General features: G+C 33.6%; 1 protein-coding gene across 1 annotated transcript; it reads right to left on the reverse strand.

Annotated features, from left to right (window-relative positions):
* Positions 1-2,505: 2,505 nt before the first annotated feature.
* Positions 2,506-13,235, reverse strand: LOC147401804 (transmembrane 9 superfamily member 1-like). Its single transcript, XM_086443216.1, has 12 exons — positions 12,987-13,235; positions 7,910-8,102; positions 7,714-7,818; positions 7,486-7,503; positions 7,298-7,392; positions 7,036-7,188; positions 6,583-6,717; positions 6,231-6,397; positions 5,170-5,264; positions 4,629-5,002; positions 3,131-3,404; positions 2,506-2,934 (listed from the first exon to the last, which is right to left on the reverse strand). The coding sequence occupies exons 1-12, from the start codon at positions 13,080-13,082 to the stop codon at positions 2,867-2,869; spliced, it is 1,773 nt and encodes a 590-aa protein (XP_086299342.1). The 5' UTR covers positions 13,083-13,235; the 3' UTR covers positions 2,506-2,866.
* Between the last annotated feature and the right edge of the window lie 8,550 nt (positions 13,236-21,785).

The raw sequence follows: 21,785 nt of genomic DNA on the forward strand, positions 1-21,785 counted from the left end.
GCATTTTTGAATGTATCGTTCACTATTTATTCGAATCTTAAATTTTATACAGTAACACGATGATTATTTCATCTAAAAAACTGGCACTATCGGAAACAACAGGTTATCTGGTCTACAAAAGATGACTACGACAATGGCAATGTTGTAGCTATTGTGATGCAGTCAAAAGTGTTGGAAAAAACTTAAAAGTTGACTTTTCAAAAAATTTAATTGTAATATCAATGTTATAATAAAAATATATTTTTTCACCAACTATTTCAAAATTTGAAATATCTCATTCGTAATACTATATTTGAGATGATGTACTAGCTATTTTACATATAGCACATCATTTCATATAAGCGTTGGAGGTCAGATTTTGTAAACTATGCCATATTTTAGAATTGGAAGTCCCATTTAACATAGCCTTGGAGATGAGAGATCTCAAATATAGCATTACGAATGAGATATTTCAAATTTTGACATAGTTGGTGAAAAGATGTTTTATATTATAGCATTACCATTGTCTATTAAATTTTTTGAAAAGTCAAATTTTTAAGTTTTTTCCAACATTTTTTACCACATCACAACGCTACAACATTGCCATTGTCACAGTCATTTTTTGTAGACCAGATAATCAGGCATTTTCAATGGCGTCAATTTTTTTGATGAAATTATCATCGCATTATTGTATAGAATTTAAGATACGAATAAATAATGAACGACACATTTGAAAACGTCTTCGAAAAATAATCTTTAATTAGTTGCTTATTACTGGAGTTTCTATCACGATATATGTGTAGTCAACCTTTTGAAGAATTAACATGTTTTTGTTGACTGTCTTGTTGTGTATTTTCGTAGAACTTCGATACAAGAAGTTGCACGACATTCGTTCTCCGATCTTCATCCGATGAAAATTCATCAAAATCTCCTCTCAAAATGCCTTTTTTTAAATTACTTATTGTAGTGTGTTTGAATATGAGTATTCATGATAAAAGTAATGAATTTATAGAAATTAAAAGAAATGGAGTTGGGTAGAATAAGTGATTGTGAATGATTGTAGATTATTATTGGTAAAATGGATGAGTGTGATTGATATGTGGTTGGTAGGATAAATAATTGTGGATTATTGGTAGAATAAATAGTTGTGATTGATAAAGTTATTGATATGTTGAATAGTTGTGAATTGATATATGATTGGTAGAATGAATGATTGTGAATGATTATTGATATAATGGATGGTTGTGATTAAAATAAGAAAAGAAGAATAAAGAGAAAAATGAAAAAAAATGAAAATATGGCATTTGAATTTAAGACAATGCATTAGAGCGCATCATTTCAAATTTGATATTTTTTCACTTTTTTATCTCAAAAAATTAAAATTACTAAAGACAATTTTAGCATTACCATTGGAGATACTCTAACCATAAGTAATCCCAAAATAATGGGTCCCCAGTTCCAAATGTTGAAAATCACTTCTAAAGAATCCCATTCCATCAATATTGTTAAATATTTTTCCATCTTTATATATAGAACTTGATTCTCATGGGTTAAAAAGTAGTGATTATAATGAAATGTCGATGATTATTGCAATTATGAGATTACAATGGCGTGATAGGAAAAAAAGTTACTTTACAAATTTCATCTTCTAAGGTTAAAGTAAATTAAATTATCAAAAATACATTAAATATTTGTTACTATTTGTCAAAAAGTGGTGATTAGAATGAAATACTCAAGATAACTGCAATTGGGAGACAATTAATGGTGTAATAGGAGATAAAAAGTTACTAATGAAAGTTTTATCAAAAAACTTCTAAAGATAAAATAAAATAAATGATCAAAAATACATTTAAATATTTATCACAAGAAAATAATAATATCACTCAATAACCATTACTTGTAACAATTGGTGGTGGTGAAAACAGCTCAAAAACCGCTTCAAAATTTTGGAGGAACCTCCTCGTTAAAAGACACATGACCTTTTGAATTTATTTCCTGCCCCTTCATTTTGGCCACAATTTGAAATACCTCCTGAAAATAGAGGATAATTTTGAAACAGCCTGCCTGCTCAAAGTTTTTTTCCAGCTGAAACGGGCACCTGTAGGGACTAGGGATTAGTGCTTTAGCTCTGTTGAGAGTTCCAACATTTGTTTCTCAAGTCATAAATCGGCTGTCGTTTTTTTATTACCTTTCACAAGAGTAATTTTTTTTTTTTTTTTTAATGAATTTATATTTTTTCATTTGTCACAAGTTTTTAGGGAGCTGGAGCTTAGATGCATTCGTTGATTTCCATATTGCTTTTAACAACAATTCTTTCGAATCCACTTGGACCAAAGACTCCTTTGGAATCTGATTTGTTGAACAGTGAGCGATCAACTAGTCTACATAGGTTATCAATGTATTTTTTTCAAGGCTACAACCATCTGAGCATCCCAAGTGAAATAGCTCTTGTTGTTGCAAGCATTCCTATTAACCAGGGTGGTGGGGAAACATCCCAACAAAAACAATTCATTTTGTATCACAAAATGGTGAAAAATTCATGAGGATAAAAGTTGAACAGGCGATTGTTACATTACATGGGGTGGTCGTCTCTACTCATTACTAATAAACTGACACTTAAATCCAAAAAGTAAAATGACTCTGGATTACAACACAAATCACTAAACTACGGAAAAAAGAAAGAAGGATTTCACTTACAAACTGAGAAGAAGAAAAAATTAAGCCTCCCTAAGCCCCATCAAGAAGCCACAAAGTTTCCATATGTAAATGTTGCACCTTGAGTCCATCCATCAGGTAGGTGACCAGGCTTCTTTCCAAAGACTTGTGTTTCGATTCAACTAGACGATTCCAGCAAGCACTCTTAGGTTTTATTGGTCTTGACACATTACTAGTCACATTTGATGTTTTTGTAAATCCTTCTCACAAATAAAGTAGAGCCCAGATAACCAACAGCCCCTGAACATATTGACACAGACAACAAATGAACCCAACTTTACGAAGCATAACAGAGCAAAATCTCAAATGAAACAGAAATCTCCCAAATGGACAAAAGATAGAACTAAATATAATCATTCACGCTCGGTGAAGCACACACCCAAACAAAAACCGAGACAACATATATTAACAAAAAAAGTTGAGTAGAAAAACTCACCGCAGAGGATTCCTAAACCGAGACAAAACATCAGAGTGTAACCGAAATAGAAGCTTGTCTGGAAGAAGCCTGACATCTTGGTCTTCACATGGTAATAATAAATGGAGTAGAGGTAAACATAGACAGCAGTCGATGCAGCAGAGAAGAATGAAGTCCATTGCCAGTGATAGTTCTCGGCATTCAGCAAGAAATATGTCCCCACAATAGTGACACAAACAGTAACAATAATGAGAATCAGGAAAACCAGTAGCATAAACCCATAGACATAATACACCTGTGTCAGAGCAAGAAAAAGGAAACAGACATAATTAGATCATAAATAAACTCAACACCAAGCACACGGTACTCCAGATCAACATAAGTCAGGTAGCACTAAGATCAACCTTGACCCAACCCACAAATTTCCTTTTCAAGAATGTGCTGACATGGATGAATCTCAGGACGATTTCACATTCTTTACATATATAAATGAAAAAAAAAACAAAAAAAACTTTAGTAATTAAATTAATAAATTCATACTACTTAATTTGTAACTTAATTTCTATATCTGCAAGTTTTTCAGAATATCAAAGGATAAACGTTTACTGAATTAATAGAATTTATAATACATTAAAAATTTTATAAAATTCATAATTCAATACTTTTCTTTCAAAAAGTTTAAAAGTTTATTGAAGAAAAGAAAAGGGGTCAAGGTGAACTTCCACTGCTCAAAAAAAAAAAAAAAAAATTTTAAATAAATCCCTATACTATACCCAAGTTACAAATTTTATCCCATCTTACAAGAAAATCTTGAAAGAAGTCCCCCTTTAACTCTTTGAACAATTTGCCCCAAAAAAATAACAAGGCCAATATTGAGATAACAAGATCCTGAATGTGAAGCTCCTTCCCCTAAAAAATATGTATGTTCCTCTCCTTCCAAATCCCCCAACAAACTGCATAACTCAATATAAATATATTTACTGCATGGCGTAACTGTTAACCAACCAACTACTCCAAAAGATAGATCTGTTTAAGAAGGGGAGAACCATTAATATAAGAGTGTCATGAGGCTTAACTGGGGTATGAAACACCTGAGAGTGCAGGAAAATATGCAATCAACACTCCCCCTAACCCATAAGGGTGAAAAGAATCGAACCCATGACCTAGTGCTCTGATACCATGTTAACCAATCCAAAAGATCGATCTGTTGGAGAGGGGGAGAACTATTAATATAAGAGGGTCACGAGGCTTAACTGGGGTATGACACACCCGAGAGTTGAGGAAAATATACACTTAACAGTAACAGATAGGGACTGATACAGTTATCTCCACTTTAATGGTCATGGAACAGCATTTGGTAACAACAGGACTCACCGTAATTTTCTCAAAAATGTTTTTAAAAAATGGTGTTTCAAAATGAAACGTAAATTTGATTTCAAAATTTAAAACTTGTACCTTGTAATTCTTGTAAAAACTTTTTCTCGAGTTGTTTGAATATAAAAAGAGCTAAACTATGTACCTTGTAATTCCAGAAAGATGTGAAGATGAAATACATCTCAATGAATATGCTGCCAAAGGGAAGTAAACCCCCCATGAGTGAGACAACAGATGGTGTGAGATACCATTTCTTCTCTGGGATTGGACGAGGAATGGTCTTCACACGGCACGGATTGTTTGGAGCACCACTCCAATTTCTTCCGACAACTGTACCGAGAAAAGCTAAAGGTAAAGATATGAAAGCCCAAATGACGAACACAACCACCATTGTGCCAAAAGGAATAGCCGCTAGAGATCCATAGAATATAGCAATCGTGTTCAGTATGAACCCGATCCCAAAGCACATAAATGGAAATAATGACGCTGTGAGGATCATTGACTTTATCCAGCTTTTACCTGACCAGATGACACAGCACATAATATAAACCACCATGATCAAATAATAAATTAAACATTCCCTAAATTGGACAGAAAACACAATAAAATCTGAACAATTCAATGGTATACATCATGAAAAGATGAGGGAAGAGCTAACTAGTGGATGACGAAGATGAAATACATACCACCACTGCGTGAGTACAACCCCCCGCTCACATAACCCGAAATGAATGATGTAAGAGCATAACATACTATAGAAGTTGTGATAATCGCTCCTCGCCTAACCAAAATAATAACATTTCAAACAATATTTTAACAAATCAAAAAATGAATGAAGCACAGTGGTCAACTGGTCATGGAATAGCCAAGGAAAAGTAATGAAGCAGATTTTAACGCAAACAAGAAAAAACAATATTTTAACAAATCAAAAAATGAACGAAGCACAGAGGTCAACTGGCCATGGAATAGCCAAGGAAAAGTATGAAGCAGATTTTAACGCAAACAAGAAAAAGCTTGCACAAAACAGTCAATTCAGACAGAGATAAACAATCAGCCAACAAAATAGACTGGTAAAAGCTAGTGACTCCCGTTCCGTTTTTCTCTCAAATCTAGGTTTTGATTTCTTCTGGTCAAAAGCCTTTAAGGAGTTTAGGGGTGTATTTTTTGAAGATATGATAGCCAATTGGAAGAGGGTGTGTTGTATCCAATCTAGATAGACTCGTTGTATGTGTTTTAGCTTGGTTGGTCATCTTGCCTGGCCTTGTTTTATTGATGAAATATTTTGCTTATCAAAAAAATAATAGGATCACTACCAGTCCAACATGGACAATCCGGTGCCAACTTAGCTAAGTTGGCAAGGCATGTGGAGTGTTGATCCCATCCCACAACAAGGGTTCAAGTCAACCCACCTTCTTGCCAACCACTACTCTTGCTTGCCTAGCAAAATATATATTATTCATTGATCAAAAATAGATGGTAGGTTTTTGGGTATTGCTTTTTTTTTCTTTTTGTAACTTTCTTTTTCTAATATTTGGTATAGGCTGGTCAATCAACCACCTTTTTTTAATAAATAAATAAATCATTTACCAATCCAAAAAAATAGACAGTCAATCCATATTGAAAAAAGAAAAATAAGAGCAGAGATAATATTTCCCAATAAAAAGCATTTTATCATTAACAAACTTGATAAAACAAGCCTCTACAGACATAAATGTACATTCCAGATCAAAAATATTCCACAACATACCCGATGTACAACATTCCAACGATTGCTAACAGGACAACGAGTAGAACAAGCATCGTAAGCTGAGCACCGGTCCCAACAACTGCTGAAAGTAGAACCAGATTGCGAGGAGGACGAAAAACATCTCCATGGACAAGTTTCCAACCAGACTCTTCACTCACATCCCTTTCCTGATGGATCAAGTGTTGAAAATAGTCACCATAGTTCAGACTATTAGCATTTATTAACAAGTACTCAAAAGACGAATAACAGAAAATTCAACAAAACATTTTGTTTTTCATTTATAACAATTCAAAATATCCTATTAAAAATGAAAAGAACTTATAATCAGGTAAAGTAGAACTTGAAACATTACCAGAGTTTCTAGATCATCATCTTCCCGAGCATATTTTGCATAGTCATTTCGAAGTGTTCGCATTAGTATCATTGATACCAAACCAGTGAGGAAGATAACCATCATGAATGAATTGAAAATGGAGAACCAATGAATCTGCACATAGCAGCCCAAATATACAGCTCAGTGGACGTAATAAATAACAATATAAAATAAACATTCAAGAGCAAAAACGATAGCAGTTTCTTAACAAAACTCATTGCAACGAGGCCATCAACAATGTCTTAATTTCACTTATCAAAAAAAAAAAGGTCTCACTTTTGTAATTAGTAACATATTATAACAAACAGAGAATGCAAGTACAATTTTAAAAAAAAAGTGTTAAATTTAAAATAAATAAATAAATAACACCTATTGTTGCACTCATGTTAGAAAATATATAAACGAATGCCGCCACTAATAACCAATATTCACCTGGTGCTCAAAGAAAGGGTAGTCCAAATAAACATCAAAACGCCGTGCAAATGTTATGCTGGTCGGAATCCATTTGACTGTATACGTCATGTCTAATGTATTCCCCACTTCCAAGGTTTTAGGGCTTTCTTGCGTAAGATTAACATGAATAATCTGCAAGAAATATAAAAAGCAAAGTTAACTCAAGAAATAGTCATAAAAGAAACAAAAAAAAAAAAAAAAAACTGATGATGATCCATATGGAATTAAAGAAGCCAGAAACCTGATCTCCATTGTGTTTAATAGTAATATTCTTATGTGTGTAGAGCACGTGCTGGGTATCATTGCTTCTATCAGGATGAAATTCACCAATATACCCTGATCAGTGAGATAATTTACCCAGGCATAAGGAATAAAATCAAACTGTTTGAAATGACCCAAAAATTGAACAAACAAGTGACATAACCATACCCCATAACGGCAGATCATCTGTGACGTGAACCCAGCATGAAGGGAACAAAGAAAAAAAAATAAGAAATAGAGTAAGCATTCCAATTAAAAGAAAATGCAAAATAGAAACACCGTCACCCAGCAAAGCAGTATATATAAAACAAAATAGAAGTCCCACAAATATACCAAAATTTATAAATCACGAAGGGGAAGAGCATTGCAAAAAGGAAGCATATAATGAAATTATACCCATGAAGAATTCAAACCAATATGTATTCTCAATTGCATCCTTAAACTGTTGAACCTTCTCCGCATCCAGTTCAATATCACAAATGGAGCTCTTACCCACATTTCCTGCAAAGAGAGGGAGAGGGGATCAAATAATGCTGTTTGTTAACCATACTACAAAAAAAAAATTAAGGATGAAACAAGGTGGTCTACATACTCTGAAACTTTATTTCGATCTGGCTCTCGATGAGTTCATTTCCACCGAGAACCTCACCAAGTCCACCCCACCTGTGAGCAGCACTGCCAGGTGGCTGGCAAAATGGAAGGCTGTAGTAGTTGTATGTTTCTTGAGGATTATTATAAGGGCCAACCTTGTTTACCCATAGGGTAACTGTTTCTTCTGGTTGATACTGCAGCAACAAACCCCTCACATCAGCATATATACATGCAATAAAAAATTATCCATCTAAATATCAGTGAGCACGAGACAACAAAACACCAGCTTACAGTTACAGGAAAGAAACAGTGCTGTTATTTAGAAAGTCTATGCCTGCTATGACTTTCTTTTATCTTTTCCTCTAATAAAAAAATAAAAATTAAAAGTGTAACAGATTCATTCCCCAAAACCAGAAAGATACAAGAAGCAGCCAGTAGTTTGAGGTGACCTACAAAAGAGAAAATAATCATAAGGGGAAAACAACCGACTTAGACTCAGACAAGCTCCTAACTCACACCTCCTAAGTTGAATCCCATTTGAAAAACAAAATCCCCAAAGACATAGGAGTCTTCCTTTCCCTCAAAGGTCCTTTTATTTATTTCTTTCCAGACACTCTAACAAACTGTAAATGCCAGCAATATCCATAGAATCCTACCTTTGGATTAAAAGAATAACTGAGCTACTACTAAAAAGAGCTATAACAGAGAATAGAAGAATCCAGTTAATGCAGAAAAGTGATAAAAAATAGACCCAGAGCCCTGAGGCTGTAGATGACTAGATGATTGGCGCTATCACCACTAGCTTTACACATCACATAAAATCGATAATGACACACATATACAAGTAATAAGATTTTGAACAGTAAGAGTTTTATCTAAAGCAGATGCATAGGGAAAGGAAAAGACCAATATAGATGGTATTTTTGTACGTTCAAAATGATCTCCCCTTGGAACTAACTAGCATTGCATACATCGATCTAACCTAAAATATAACATGCTGAGCACAAGCTTCTTCATATAAAACATCCTCGGTTTAAAACGAGACTATCATACGGATATTCCATCTCTGCTCATTTTCCACTCTCTTTTCTCCTCGGTGACAGGATAAGTGAGTGTAATAATAGTAATCAGTCTAGCAGCATCCCCCACTTCTCAATTGTTTAGACAACTTTAGAGACCAAGGTCACAGGAGATATCTTAACCTGACCAAATGACAAAACTTCAAATATAATGGTTCTTACGCATTGATTATAGGCATTGAGATACGTGTCTGCAAGTCTATCTACATCAAGCACGCATGCAATGCATTTAATGTACCTAGAAAGATGCATTTTTCAAATGCCATAGTCACTAAAATCGTCAACTTTTTCAAAAAGTCGTGTTTAAATCGTTATTTTAAAAACTAGTGATTAAATCACGACTTCTTGAAAAATTCGCAATTTAAACGAAAGTTGCGATTTAATCCTAACTTTTTGAAAAAGTCACGATTTAAACAAAAAAATATAATTTAATCGTCACTTTTAAAAGGATTTTTTCAAAGACCATTTATTCTTTTAGTTAAAAATAGGATTTGATGATATAAATGATAACACCACTTAGTAGAAAAAAAATACATTATCTTAATACTATTTCAATTTTTTCCTGCTTTTCTCTCAATTTTATTCCGATTTTTACGTTTTTTCGACTTTTTCCCTTGCCGACTTATTCCCGAACCCCGACTTGGTGACTATGCTCTCATTTAAAACACTACCAACTTTATGCAGAATGGGTCACATCTTTTCAGGCAGACTAGGTCCAACTACGTACCAACAATAACACACTAACCAAACAATAAAGTGGGGATTATACGCTCATAAGATGATAAAGAATCGTTCATCAATCTATAGATTACACGAACCTAATAATAATTCAATGCCAGGCTCACTGTATAAAGCCATGCATGTCTAAGCACCAATAAGCTTCCTAACTGAGTAGGCTAGATGGCAAACTGCCAAGGTTTCATCCTGTAAGTGTTCAAGTCGTTAGTCATGCTCATGCTTCGACCGAGTACCTGGCATCCAAAATAGTCTCCATCGCAATCATGGCCTGCCAGCTACTATCATTAGGAATATCATCTCTGTTGTCAAAACTCTCATTAATATAAACTTTGTATAAACTACTATATGTAGGGCGACTTCAAGGAGGAGCACAAGGCATGCCTCTCAAAGGAAATTGAAGATAATTTGAGTTTAAACATTTTTTACTGGTTGGGTTATTGTATTTTTTTTTCCAAAAGAAAGAAAGGCCCAATAGCAATGTATCAACAGAGGGCTGCTCAGATATTGTGCATAGGTACATTATTTTTCTTTCTTCTATTATCTTCCTCTGCTATTCAACCAGCACAATCTGTTGGTGTGTGGTTGCTGTTTCAAAAGGCAATTCCTGCTACAGCAGCTAAACCTCCCTTCCAAGCGTGCACACGCAAATGCCAAACACACACACACAGTTTGCTGCAACTGAAACAGTGGGGGTTGGATTTGCTGCTACATCATAACCTCTTATTTTCTTTTTTGTCTATTTCTTCTTTTCTTTATTTTTTTCCTCCAATTTATAACATCATTATATACTCACAGTCCTTAACCAGTCAATATAACCCTCAAATTACTCCAAAAGCTTCAACATCAATCCATTATTCAACCTACTACAGCTGATCCCTACTTTTAACTCTAAAAATCCACTCGATTCCAGTACTGACTAGATGTCCAGAGCAGTAAATTTCTTTTTCTTTGCTTGCAAATTCTAGTATTAAAATAACTTAAAAAAATCCTTAAATTTTGGAAGTACAAAAATAGAGAAAAAATTCTGATGTTAACCATGAATTATTGCTAACTATGCAGTTGTGTCCCCAGGCAAGTATGCATCTAAGATCATACCTGAATAACATGTGTTACAAACTAGGCAAATTGCATACTATCTAGCCATGTGTTCGAAACTGGGTGGCCTCTTGATTTAGCTTGTTGCATGTTGGGAAACTTATGTAGGGTTGAGGTGTGCGACTATAAGGATTAGTCCATATACCAAAAGAGATGTAAGATACCCTACATTGTTAAAAATAAAAAATAATGTACTAGCTTTATCTTTGAAGTTTCTGACTTCTAACTTCTGGTACAACCAAAACACATCAAAAGAATCCTATTTCCCATCCTCCCTCTAAGTAAAATGTCTCTCATGCAATATGTCAATTAGAAAATATTCAATACAGTGACTGCAAAATTTTACCAATTAAATGATGGAAATAAGCCATGTTTCACATTAAAGGTAATATATTTATTTTAATTGAGAGTTGAGAGTTACCAATTAAACAAAAGGTACCTTTTCTCCCTATAAACATAATTTAAAATTGTCAAAAGTGTGGACATTGCAGAAGTAACATTTTGAGGATCACCCATTGATACAAACACTGTTACTGTTTCATAATTCCAGTGAGCAATAAAGGCATATCTAAATTTTATAAGCAAATAGAAGAACATGAAATCAGAAGGTGCCAAGCAAAGAATTTGAAAGAAGTGCCACTGCATTACACAGTTTGGACTATATAGATGGAATTTTCCCTCGAGGACCACTAATGTGAGAACCACATTCAATAGTTTCAATGATGGTCAGTCATTATTTCATGCCGTACATTGAGGAATGGAATGCAAATAATGGCAGCTAAAAGTCACAGTAATGGAGAAGTATCGTACATTAGGAGCTTTCTTTTTTATGAGAGTTTACGAGAGGAGGATGATAGAGACCTCTGCATGGTTATCATTATGGATGGCGTTTATTTAGGCTTAGTTTCAAGCATAAAATTCATCGTATTAGGTTAGTTTTCAGTCTTGCATCATATTGTATCTACTTTTTTTCTTGATTAAAGACATTGATCATTTTTAGTAAGTGTCTGTTTGGTAACACTTTTGAAGTCTGAATGGAGATGGTCCACCTTTAAAATTCAGACTTCAGAAGCTTTATTGCCATTTGTTTCATTTTAGATTTCAGCCTTAAGAACCAAAATTCAGAACTTTTGGTTCAACAATGGGAGGACGCTAGATGAAACTTCTGAATTCTGAATTATTATTTTTTCCTAAAATACCCTCCTCAAAACAGTAATTTCTATCACTTATCCCTTCTTTATTCAAACCGTAAAACCCTTATTTTTAACTTCTCTACCTCTCCTTTCTCTTCTTCCTCTACAACTGTGCTGTCAAGGTCTCTCCACTTTTCCTTTTAATTAGGTAGTTCACATCTCAATCCACTTTTCCATTTGATTTTGTTTGTTAAATGTATGGATGGTTTCATTATGCATAACATGTTATGTTTTTCAGTTAACAATTTATTAGAATTACAAAAGAGTAATATTGTCAATTGACCATTATGTTTTAGAATTCTATTGTAACCAAAAGCTTTTAAAAATGATAAACAAACAACTTTTCCAGAATAAGACTTTAGAAAACAAAAACTAGACCTTAGACTTCAGAAGTGTTACCAAACATACCCTAAGCCTACTACACAAAACGCTCTTTTCAATCTTCTCGAACCAAGAATCCCATACACTAACCCATTTCAGCTGTTACGAAGTGCGCTCAACTTTCTTTCTAGGCTTAAATGTAGATCAAATTAGACAAAACGACTAGCCAAGCATGTTTTCCAAATAACCCAAACAAACCCATTTTTAAAATGGATAAAAAAGTGAATTCCAATTACAAAAGAACATCATCGAGTTCCAACGAACCATAACAAATTCAATAATAACTAGTCCAAAATAAATTCAAGCAAAATATCTCAGAGAGAGAACCCATATGCCAAATCTAAATATCCAAATGACAAGAAACATACATTTCTTGTTAAAAATGAGATCAAATACAACATAAAAGAAACAAATCTAACCTAATGAGATCTAACAAATGACACTACCACCAGTACAACTATTTCTAGGTCGAACTCTCGATCTACAATTCTTGTGAGACATAAACTTTAAGTAAAATGAAATAGTGATTGACATAAATTTAAAAAAAAAAAAGAAGAAGCCTTTACAGATTTCAGAGCAAATTGTTCTTTACCTTGTGATCGGACTCTGAGGCGAAGGTCAGAGAGATGAAGACAAGAAGAGTGAGGAAGAAAGCAAATAGATCCAAGGATCGGACGGTGGAAAGCATCGTAGTTGGATTTGTAGGTAGAATCGGATGTACAGAAACAGAGAAAACCCCCTAGTTCGCTCGCTATCTTTTGCTTAGCTTTCTTTCTCGAGGAGAAAGAGAGAGACCTGACTTCAGTCTCCTATTTTATTTTTTCAGATTTGCGAAATGTCAAATTAGAGTGGCTCCATTTGCATACATACCAAGATGGCTAATTGTTACGGGTACACATGGTTCCGTTTGGTCCGGGTTGGGGGCAAAATTCAATCCAATCAAACTTGATTGGTTCCATAAATTTAAAATTGGAATCAAACCGACTATCCCTACAATCGAATTAACTCAAACCAACCTTAGATTGATTTGGTTCAATTTGATTCTCGAGTCTCCTAAACATAAATATGGAGACATCAATTGTCAAATCTTTCAATTAAAAAATTCACGATCATCAATGACTTCAGTCAAATAACACAACAAATAGAATGACATTAGCAATATAATATTAATATCTTTGTAATCTCAATTATCTACTTAATAGTATGAGTGATTTTCTTCATAATTAAAACTCATTAAATAGTTAGGGTCATGTCATTTGGATCATTCAAATTGGCAATAAAATTTGTTAGAATACGAAAATAAAAAAAATTGAGAACTCCTTTTTGTTAAATAAATGTATATATATATATATATATGGCGTTCGGAGGCCCTAGTGTGAGCCAAACATTTTTTTTCAATGTATGGGTTAGAAGTTTTGGAATTAGCTGATTGTTTTTTAAAGATGATTTCTATGATGAGAAGATTATCCTCACCAAAAATCAGCCCATTCCAAAACTTCTAATCACATCAAAACTGGTTTATAAAAATCGAATAGTCCACGATTCTTCAACTTGTAAACTAGAGTTAGAAGTTTCGAAATGAGCTGATTTTTTGTGTGGATGATCACCTTTACTGTAGAGATCATCCTCACAAAAAATCAACTCGTTCCAAAACTTCTAACCCATACATTGAAAAAATGTTTGGCTCTCTTTAGGACCTTTAAACGCCATTATATATATATATATATATATATAGGGAAATGTTCAGCAACAAACATTTTGGCAAAACATTTTTCAAAACATGGGTTAGAGGTTTTGGAATGAGCTGATTTTTGGTGAGGATGATCTCTACGGTGAGGAGATCATCCTCACCAAAAATCAGCCCATTCCAAAACTTCTAGCCCCAGTTTACAAGTTGAAAATCGTGGACCGTCCATTTTTGTAAACCATTTTTGATGGGGTTAGAAGTTTTGAAATGGGCTGATTTTTGGTGAGGATGATCTCTACGGTGAGGAGATCATCCTCACCAAAATCAGCTCATTCCAAAACCTCTAACCCATGTTTTGAAAAATGTTTTGCCAAAATGTTTGTCAAAATGTTTGTTGCTGAACGGGACCATATATATATATAGGGGAGTGTTTGGAAGCCCATAAAGAGAGCCAAACATTGTGCCACACATTTTTCAAAACATGAGTTAGAAGCTTCATAACGGGCTGATTGTTTGTGAGGATGATCTCTATGAGGAGATTGTCCTCACCAAAAATTAGCCCATTTCGAATCCTCATCAAAAGTGGTTTACAAAGAATGGACAGTCCATGATTCTTTAACTTGTAAACTAGGGTTTGAAGTTTCAGAATGAACTGATTTTTAGTCAGAATGATATCCTCACCATAGAGATCAATCTCACAAAAAAACAATCCATTCCGAAACTTGTAACCCTTATTTTGAAAAGTGTTTGGCACTCACAATGTTTGGCTTTCTTTAGGGGCTCCGAATGCTTCCAATATATATACGAGCATGTTCGGCACCCTACTATTTACCCTACGTTTTGTCCAATGTGTTTTGTCTTACATGGGTTAGAAGTTTTGGAATGGGCTAATTTTTTTCATTAAAAATCAACCCATTCCGAAACTTCTAACCCTATCAAAAATGGTTTACAAAAAATGGATGGTCCACAATTCTTCAACTTGTAAGTATGGGGCTAGAAGTTTTTAAATGAGCTGCTTTTTGGTGAGAATGATCTTCTCACCATAGAGATCATCCTCACCAAAAATTAGCCTCATTCCAAAACTTTTAACCCATGTAGGACAAAACACGTAGCGCAAATAGTAGGGTGCCAAACATTTTCCTATATATATATATAGGGAAATGTTCAGCAACAAACATTTTGACAAACATTTTGGCAAAACATTTTTCAAAACATGGGTTAGAGGTCTTGGAATGGGCTGATTTTTGGTGAGGATGATCTCTACGGTGAGGAGATCATCATCACCGAAAATCAGCCCGTTCATCAAAAATGATTTACAAAAAATGGACGGTCCACAATTTTTCAACTTGTAAACTGGGGCTAAAAGTTTTGGAATGGGCTGATTTTTGGTGAGCATGATCTCCTCACCGTAGAGATCATCCTCACCAAAAATCAACCCATTCCAAAACCTCTAACCCATGTTTTGAAAAATGTTTTGCCAAAATGTTTGTTGCTGAACGGGACCCATATATATATATGGGTAGCGTTATTTGGCCAACAGTTTGGCAAACATTTTGGCAAACACATTTTTCAAAACATGGGTTAGAGGTTTTGGAATAGGCTGATTTTTGGTGAGGATGATCTCTACGGTGAGGAGATCATCATCACCAAAAATCAGCCCATTCCAAAACTTCTAACCCCATCAAAAATGGTTTACAAAAAATGGACGGTTCACGATTTTTCAACTTGTAAACTGGGGCTAGAAGTTTTGGAATGAGCTGATTTTTGGTGAGGATGATCTCCTCACCGTAGAGATCATCCTCACCAAAAATCAGCCCATTCCAAGACCTCTAACCCATGTTTTGAAAAAGTGTTTGCCAAAATGTTTGCCAAACTGTTGGCCAAATAACGGGACCCTATATATATATATATGAATTTGGTTCAGTTCTAGGATTCTTTGAACCGAGAACCGAACCAAATCAATTGATTTTTTAAAATTGTTAATCAAAATCAAATCGTTGAGCTAAAAACCAAACCAATCTGAAATGCCTTGGCTTGGTTCGATTCTCCATTTGCTCGATCCAATGTGCACCCCTAGTAATTGTACCACTTTAGGTTTTTTAAAAAAATTATAATTTTACCTTTGGGTAATTATAAAGGCACCCCACAAATTAATAAGGGCAACTCGAATAATTGAAAAGTGGCGAATTATACTTAAATTTTACTATTATTAGAGCACCCCACAATTTTTTACTTTTGTTTTCATCTTCCTCCATTAGATTTTAACCAGTTGGTTTCGATTTTTCCCACCCAAAATTTGTTGAGAAATTCCAACAACATACTCTGACAACCCTAAACTTTATTCCATTCCTACAATTCTCTCATCTCCCTTATCACCTTGCATTCTCTCCTATCCCTACCATTTGTTTGTTGAAAACCTTCACCAAAGGCAAAAAATTGAAGAAGATGGAGTTGAAACTTTGAACATTTCATCCCAAAAGATGGAGAATCCCATGTAACCATACTCTTCAACAGTCCACCCTTTATCTTCAAAAATAGGCCTTCATTTATGATCATTGTGATTGATTATTTGATTTATCTTATTGTAGAGTTTTAATGTTGTATCCTCATCACAACAATATGCCAACTACGAAGCCAATATTATATTTACTATTGACATGATCTGTCTCTAATTTTATTTTTAATAATTATCTTCTTTTCATTTAAATAAATTATATTCATTTAACTAATAATGCATTTTAATGTAGATTTTTGAAAATCGTGATTCTCTTGTCAATTGGTACTGTGAAATTTGGAGAGCTTCAGAGACTGTTGTCGTTATTAAAAATCTGACAGTATGGTTAGGATTCGTAGAATCATTTTTTGTTGTGAGAGGAGTGAGAAATTTAGAATCCATCAGAAGAAGTATGATACGAAGAAGAGCAATTTTAAACATATTAGAATGAAACAATGCGAGTGCCCATTTTAATTAAAGACACTAAAGATTTTAGAAGATGATCATTGGAAGGATAGTGTTGTGTGTGAATACCACAACCACACATTGATAAAGTATTTTGAAGGCCATTCATACGTTGGGAGGCTCAATGTTTAAGAAGAAATTGCATTGAAAGAAATGATGTGTTGCAGTGTTAAGCCAAGACAAATACTCAACGTAATCAAGTAGAAGAACAATGCAAATGTATCTACACTAAGAACGATATACAATGCACACAAAAAAATTTGACTAATTGAAATAGATGGACATATTGAATTTCAACAATCGATGAAACAATTACATGAGAATGAATACGTGGAATGGAGTAGAAGAGATGAAGTTACGAATGTGTTGAGGGAATTGTTTTGGGTTCATCCAAATTCGATCCAACTAGCACAATGTTTTCCAATAGTCCTTTTTATGGATTTCACATATAAGACCAATAAATTTAGAATGCCTTATTTCAAATTACAAGAGTGACGTGCACTAGGTTAACATTTTCAATTTCCTTTGTGTACATGGAAACAAAGAATGAGAAAAATTATATATGGGCATTCGAATGTCTAAAACTCTTATGAGATCGTGAGTTAGCTTTGATGAATGCCATTGAGAATTTATTTTCATCTTCAATTAATTTCTTATGTTATTTTCACATTTTGAGAAATATGGTGGCTATCTACAAAGGTTAATTTGAGACAAATGTCGAATGTGAATTATTTTTGACTATTTGAAATGATTTGGTATTTTCTAACTGTGAGATAGACTATATTGACCGTCTTTCTAGATTTTATTTACAATTTAGTCAATATCTCAATGCATGGATTTATGTGAAAGAGAGTTGGTTATCAAAATACAAAAAATGATTCATAGTTACATAGACCGATATAACAATGCATTTCGAAAATATAACTACCAATAAAGTATAATCTTCTTATGCGAAATTAAAGCTATATCTTGGTAGTTCATAATCTAATTTCACATGCAACTAGGAAGTAGTACACAACTTTATATTAACTCAAATGACAGAGATAAGAGCTTTTCTCGAGAAGAGTTTGACACATGTCAAGCATGAGCATAGATCAAAGTCTTTTTTGTTAGGTTTGTTTGGATCCGTTTTTAAAATTGCATTAGACTTAATGTATGAAGAGATGGATAGTTCTGATCAAGTTTGAGTAGACGCTAATACTTGTGGATGTGTACTTCGAAGTACTAATAAATTACCATGTCTCCATGAGATCATCTTATTTGAACGTGAAAGATTTTTCCCATCTCTTTAAGTGCTATACATGATTTTGGAAACATCTGTCTGATGATCCCAGATGTATCCCAATAAGTTGTTTGATTGATCGGTTTGAATTTTAGATGTTATGCAAACATTTTTATGAAGAAAATGAAGACGAGCATCTTTACCTATTGAAGAAGATTAATGAAAGTGCAAATTTGTCTAAAAGTTTATTACTTGAGCTGATTTGAAAAATAAGTACAAAAGATAGAAAATCTTTGAAGGTTGAATCAAGTATGAAACGAGAATTATTTGCCTTTAAGTATGCTCAGTCAACTATCCCAATGTAAGCGAAAGTTTTTGTCTCGCTGAGATTGAAACTCAACATCATGTGAACAAGGTCAAAACTAATGGATAGGTATAAGAAAACATTTCTTGATTGAGTTCAATCGTACATAGAAGGGATTAAGGATGTTTGTACTGATGGTAACTATGGATTCAAAGTGATTGTTGAGTTGTTTGAAATAAGTATTGTTGATGGTTAGAAGAAAGTACAATCAATCTTGATATTAGAATTGAATATGCATATGGAAGAATATAGTGCCTTACTGGGTGAGTAACATGCAATTGATGAGATCTTTTGTAGATACTCCTTTTTTTTTATGCCAAGCCTGAGAGTATTAAAAACCTTTCAAAAATACCTTGGGTCAAGGCCCATCAATCAAGTTGCAATATGGTCCAAAAATCATTTTCAAAGGAAATTTTAAGCCTGGTCGAACCTTACCATTGGCCAAGCCATTTTTAAGTTTGGCCGAACATAAGGTTTGACTATAGTTAAATTTTACATGGTATGAAGGTCGCCTTCAACCAGGCTTAATTTTGGGCGTGCTAAAACTCACTTTAGGCCAAATCTGTTGAGTAGTTACAAGACTCATGTGTGCTCGAATTTTCTTAAGAAAAATGACCCCTTAATCCCTCTCCTTAATGACTTTTCCCTCAAGAACTTCCTCTATTTTACCCTTATATTCTCACCTTAATCCTTTTAATGATCTTCCCATCTTGATTTTCAAGTAATTAACCAATTCTTCTAACAAGGACTCTTGGTCAAGGATTGGTCCTTACATAAGTACTATTACCTCCCTAACCTTATCATGCTTAGTTTAATTCGACGAATTTTACTTTTGTGCCCATCATCCTTAGCTTGAGCTCAAGAGAATCTCATGGCATTCAATGAAAGTAGACTCAATTTAAGAGATTTTGACTATTTTATCTAACCTAGAGAATTTTCCAGAACTTATAGGCAAAAACTAGATTATCCCTAGGTTGTTAAACAGCTAACTAACCTAAATGTCTAGAAAGTCTAAAATCCTATCACCTAATTACATGTCATTTAACCTAGTTCTTTAGGATTTGACCCAAAACCAAGGCCTTTGGACCCTCTCATAGAATTATTTAGAAACTAGTGAGTTTTTATTAATTATCAAGATTGGTTAGACTTATAGAGGTATTAAAGACTATCAAAGCCTAGGTGATAAGGGGTATTATATGTCATTCTATAGGATTTTCTTGTAAATTATGAGAAGTCTAGGATTTATGACGAAACTTGTCATGCCTCAAAATCCTAACATAAATCCCCATGAATAAATGTTAGAATCTCGATACGTGATTAACTAACCCATCCCATGATGACATGTAATAATAACAAAACAAATCATATTTAACAATTATAATATAGCAGGATAATTACTAAAAACACTATATAAGAGTTTCGCGAAAGCTATCAATCGAATAATAATCCGTAATCCTTAATTTGATGATATCATAAATTGATAACTTTAAAATGGTAGATAAAGATAGCTAATAGTAATAATAAAATAAAAATAAAAATGGTACACAATGCCTTGACATAAATGTCTCAAACTGAAACATAAAATTGAAATAACTACTAAATTGTAAGACTACTCAAATTGACAAGGGCAGTTGCTCATCCACATACTCTATCTCTGGTATCGCATCATAAATCTCCTCCTCAAAGACTGACTCCTCTAAAACCATATGATCTGAAAATGTGAATGGTAGGGTGAGTAACAGGAGCTATTCAACGAGATGTCTATCATTCTAACAATTAGTTACAATATGTGACGAATAAACATACTAAAATTTAAATCATGTAGGTTTTGATATAACATTTCATCCGGATAAAAACTAAATAAATATTAAAATAATTTATATAACTATCAATCTATCAATTCGATCAAGTATTTCATAATCAATTCTAACATGCTTTCAAAGTATAAACATCTATCTATCATCATATAAATAAAATATACATAATCTAAACATGACAATGTGATCGATAAGAGTGTGTTAAGGAGCACGTTGATACGACAGCTTCGACATGACCAATCGAATATTTCAAACTTACCTTGATGTGGAATCCTATCGTTAGCATTTAATTTTGTGGTTAGTCGTTATTACCACGCTTGGGTGACTATTTATCCAGCTCAAAATTGGTTGTTAACCAAGGTTCAAACACTTTAACTAATTACGTTAATAATTCATTTGACAACTATAAACTCTTAGTGATTACTAATTAGCCCATAAGCGAATTCCCCGCATCTATGTCTATCAAGAGGCAATATATGTGAATCTTGATTTTCTTTACACTATACAAAGACCGCATTTATACATAATTATTCCCCAAGAAAGAAGAAAAATTCTTGGATCTCACAAGTTATACTACTCTCTAAGGGATCTCATATTACCAAAGAGGGTAAGACATTAGGTGTTATTCTAGATTGACTCACCATTTCTAAAAATATAGTACTAACTCGCTCTTTTTTAGGTTCTTTATGATCATTTTCTAGTAAATAAAAATAGTTTTATAGGAATATATATATATAGGGTCAGGTTCAAGGGCCATATGAGAAAACATATGTAAAAATTGTCGTTTTTAATAAAATTTTAAAATATGGGTTAGAAATTTTGGATTGAGCTGATTTTTTGTGAGGATGATCTCTATGATGGGAAGATCATCAAAAAAAAAAAAAATCAGCCCAATCTGAAACTTCTAACCCCATTAAAAGTGATTTAGAATGTGGACCGTTGATTTTTTACCAATTTTTATCACTAATTTGTAAATCACTTTTGATGGATTTAGAAGTTTCTGATTGAGCTGATTTTTTGTGAGGATGATCTTTTCATCATAGTGACCATCCTTGCAAAAAATCAGCTCAATCCAAAACCTCTAACTCTTATTTTGAAAAACGAAAGTTTTTTCATATTTTTTCTCATATGGCCCTTGAACCGCCCCCATATATATATATATATATATAGGGTCCCGTTCAGCAACAAACATTTTGGCACAACATTTTTCAAAACATGGGTTAGAGGTTTTGGAATGGGTTGATTTTTGGTGAGGATGATCTCTACGATGAGGAGATCATCCTCACCAAAAATCAGCCAATTCCAAAACTTCTATTGAAAAATCGTGGACCGTCCATTTTTT

Source organism: Akebia trifoliata, chromosome 5 (genome assembly GCF_017979445.1).
Source record: "Akebia trifoliata isolate Shusen 1 chromosome 5, ASM1797944v1, whole genome shotgun sequence".
NCBI lineage: Eukaryota > Viridiplantae > Streptophyta > Magnoliopsida > Ranunculales > Lardizabalaceae > Akebia > Akebia trifoliata.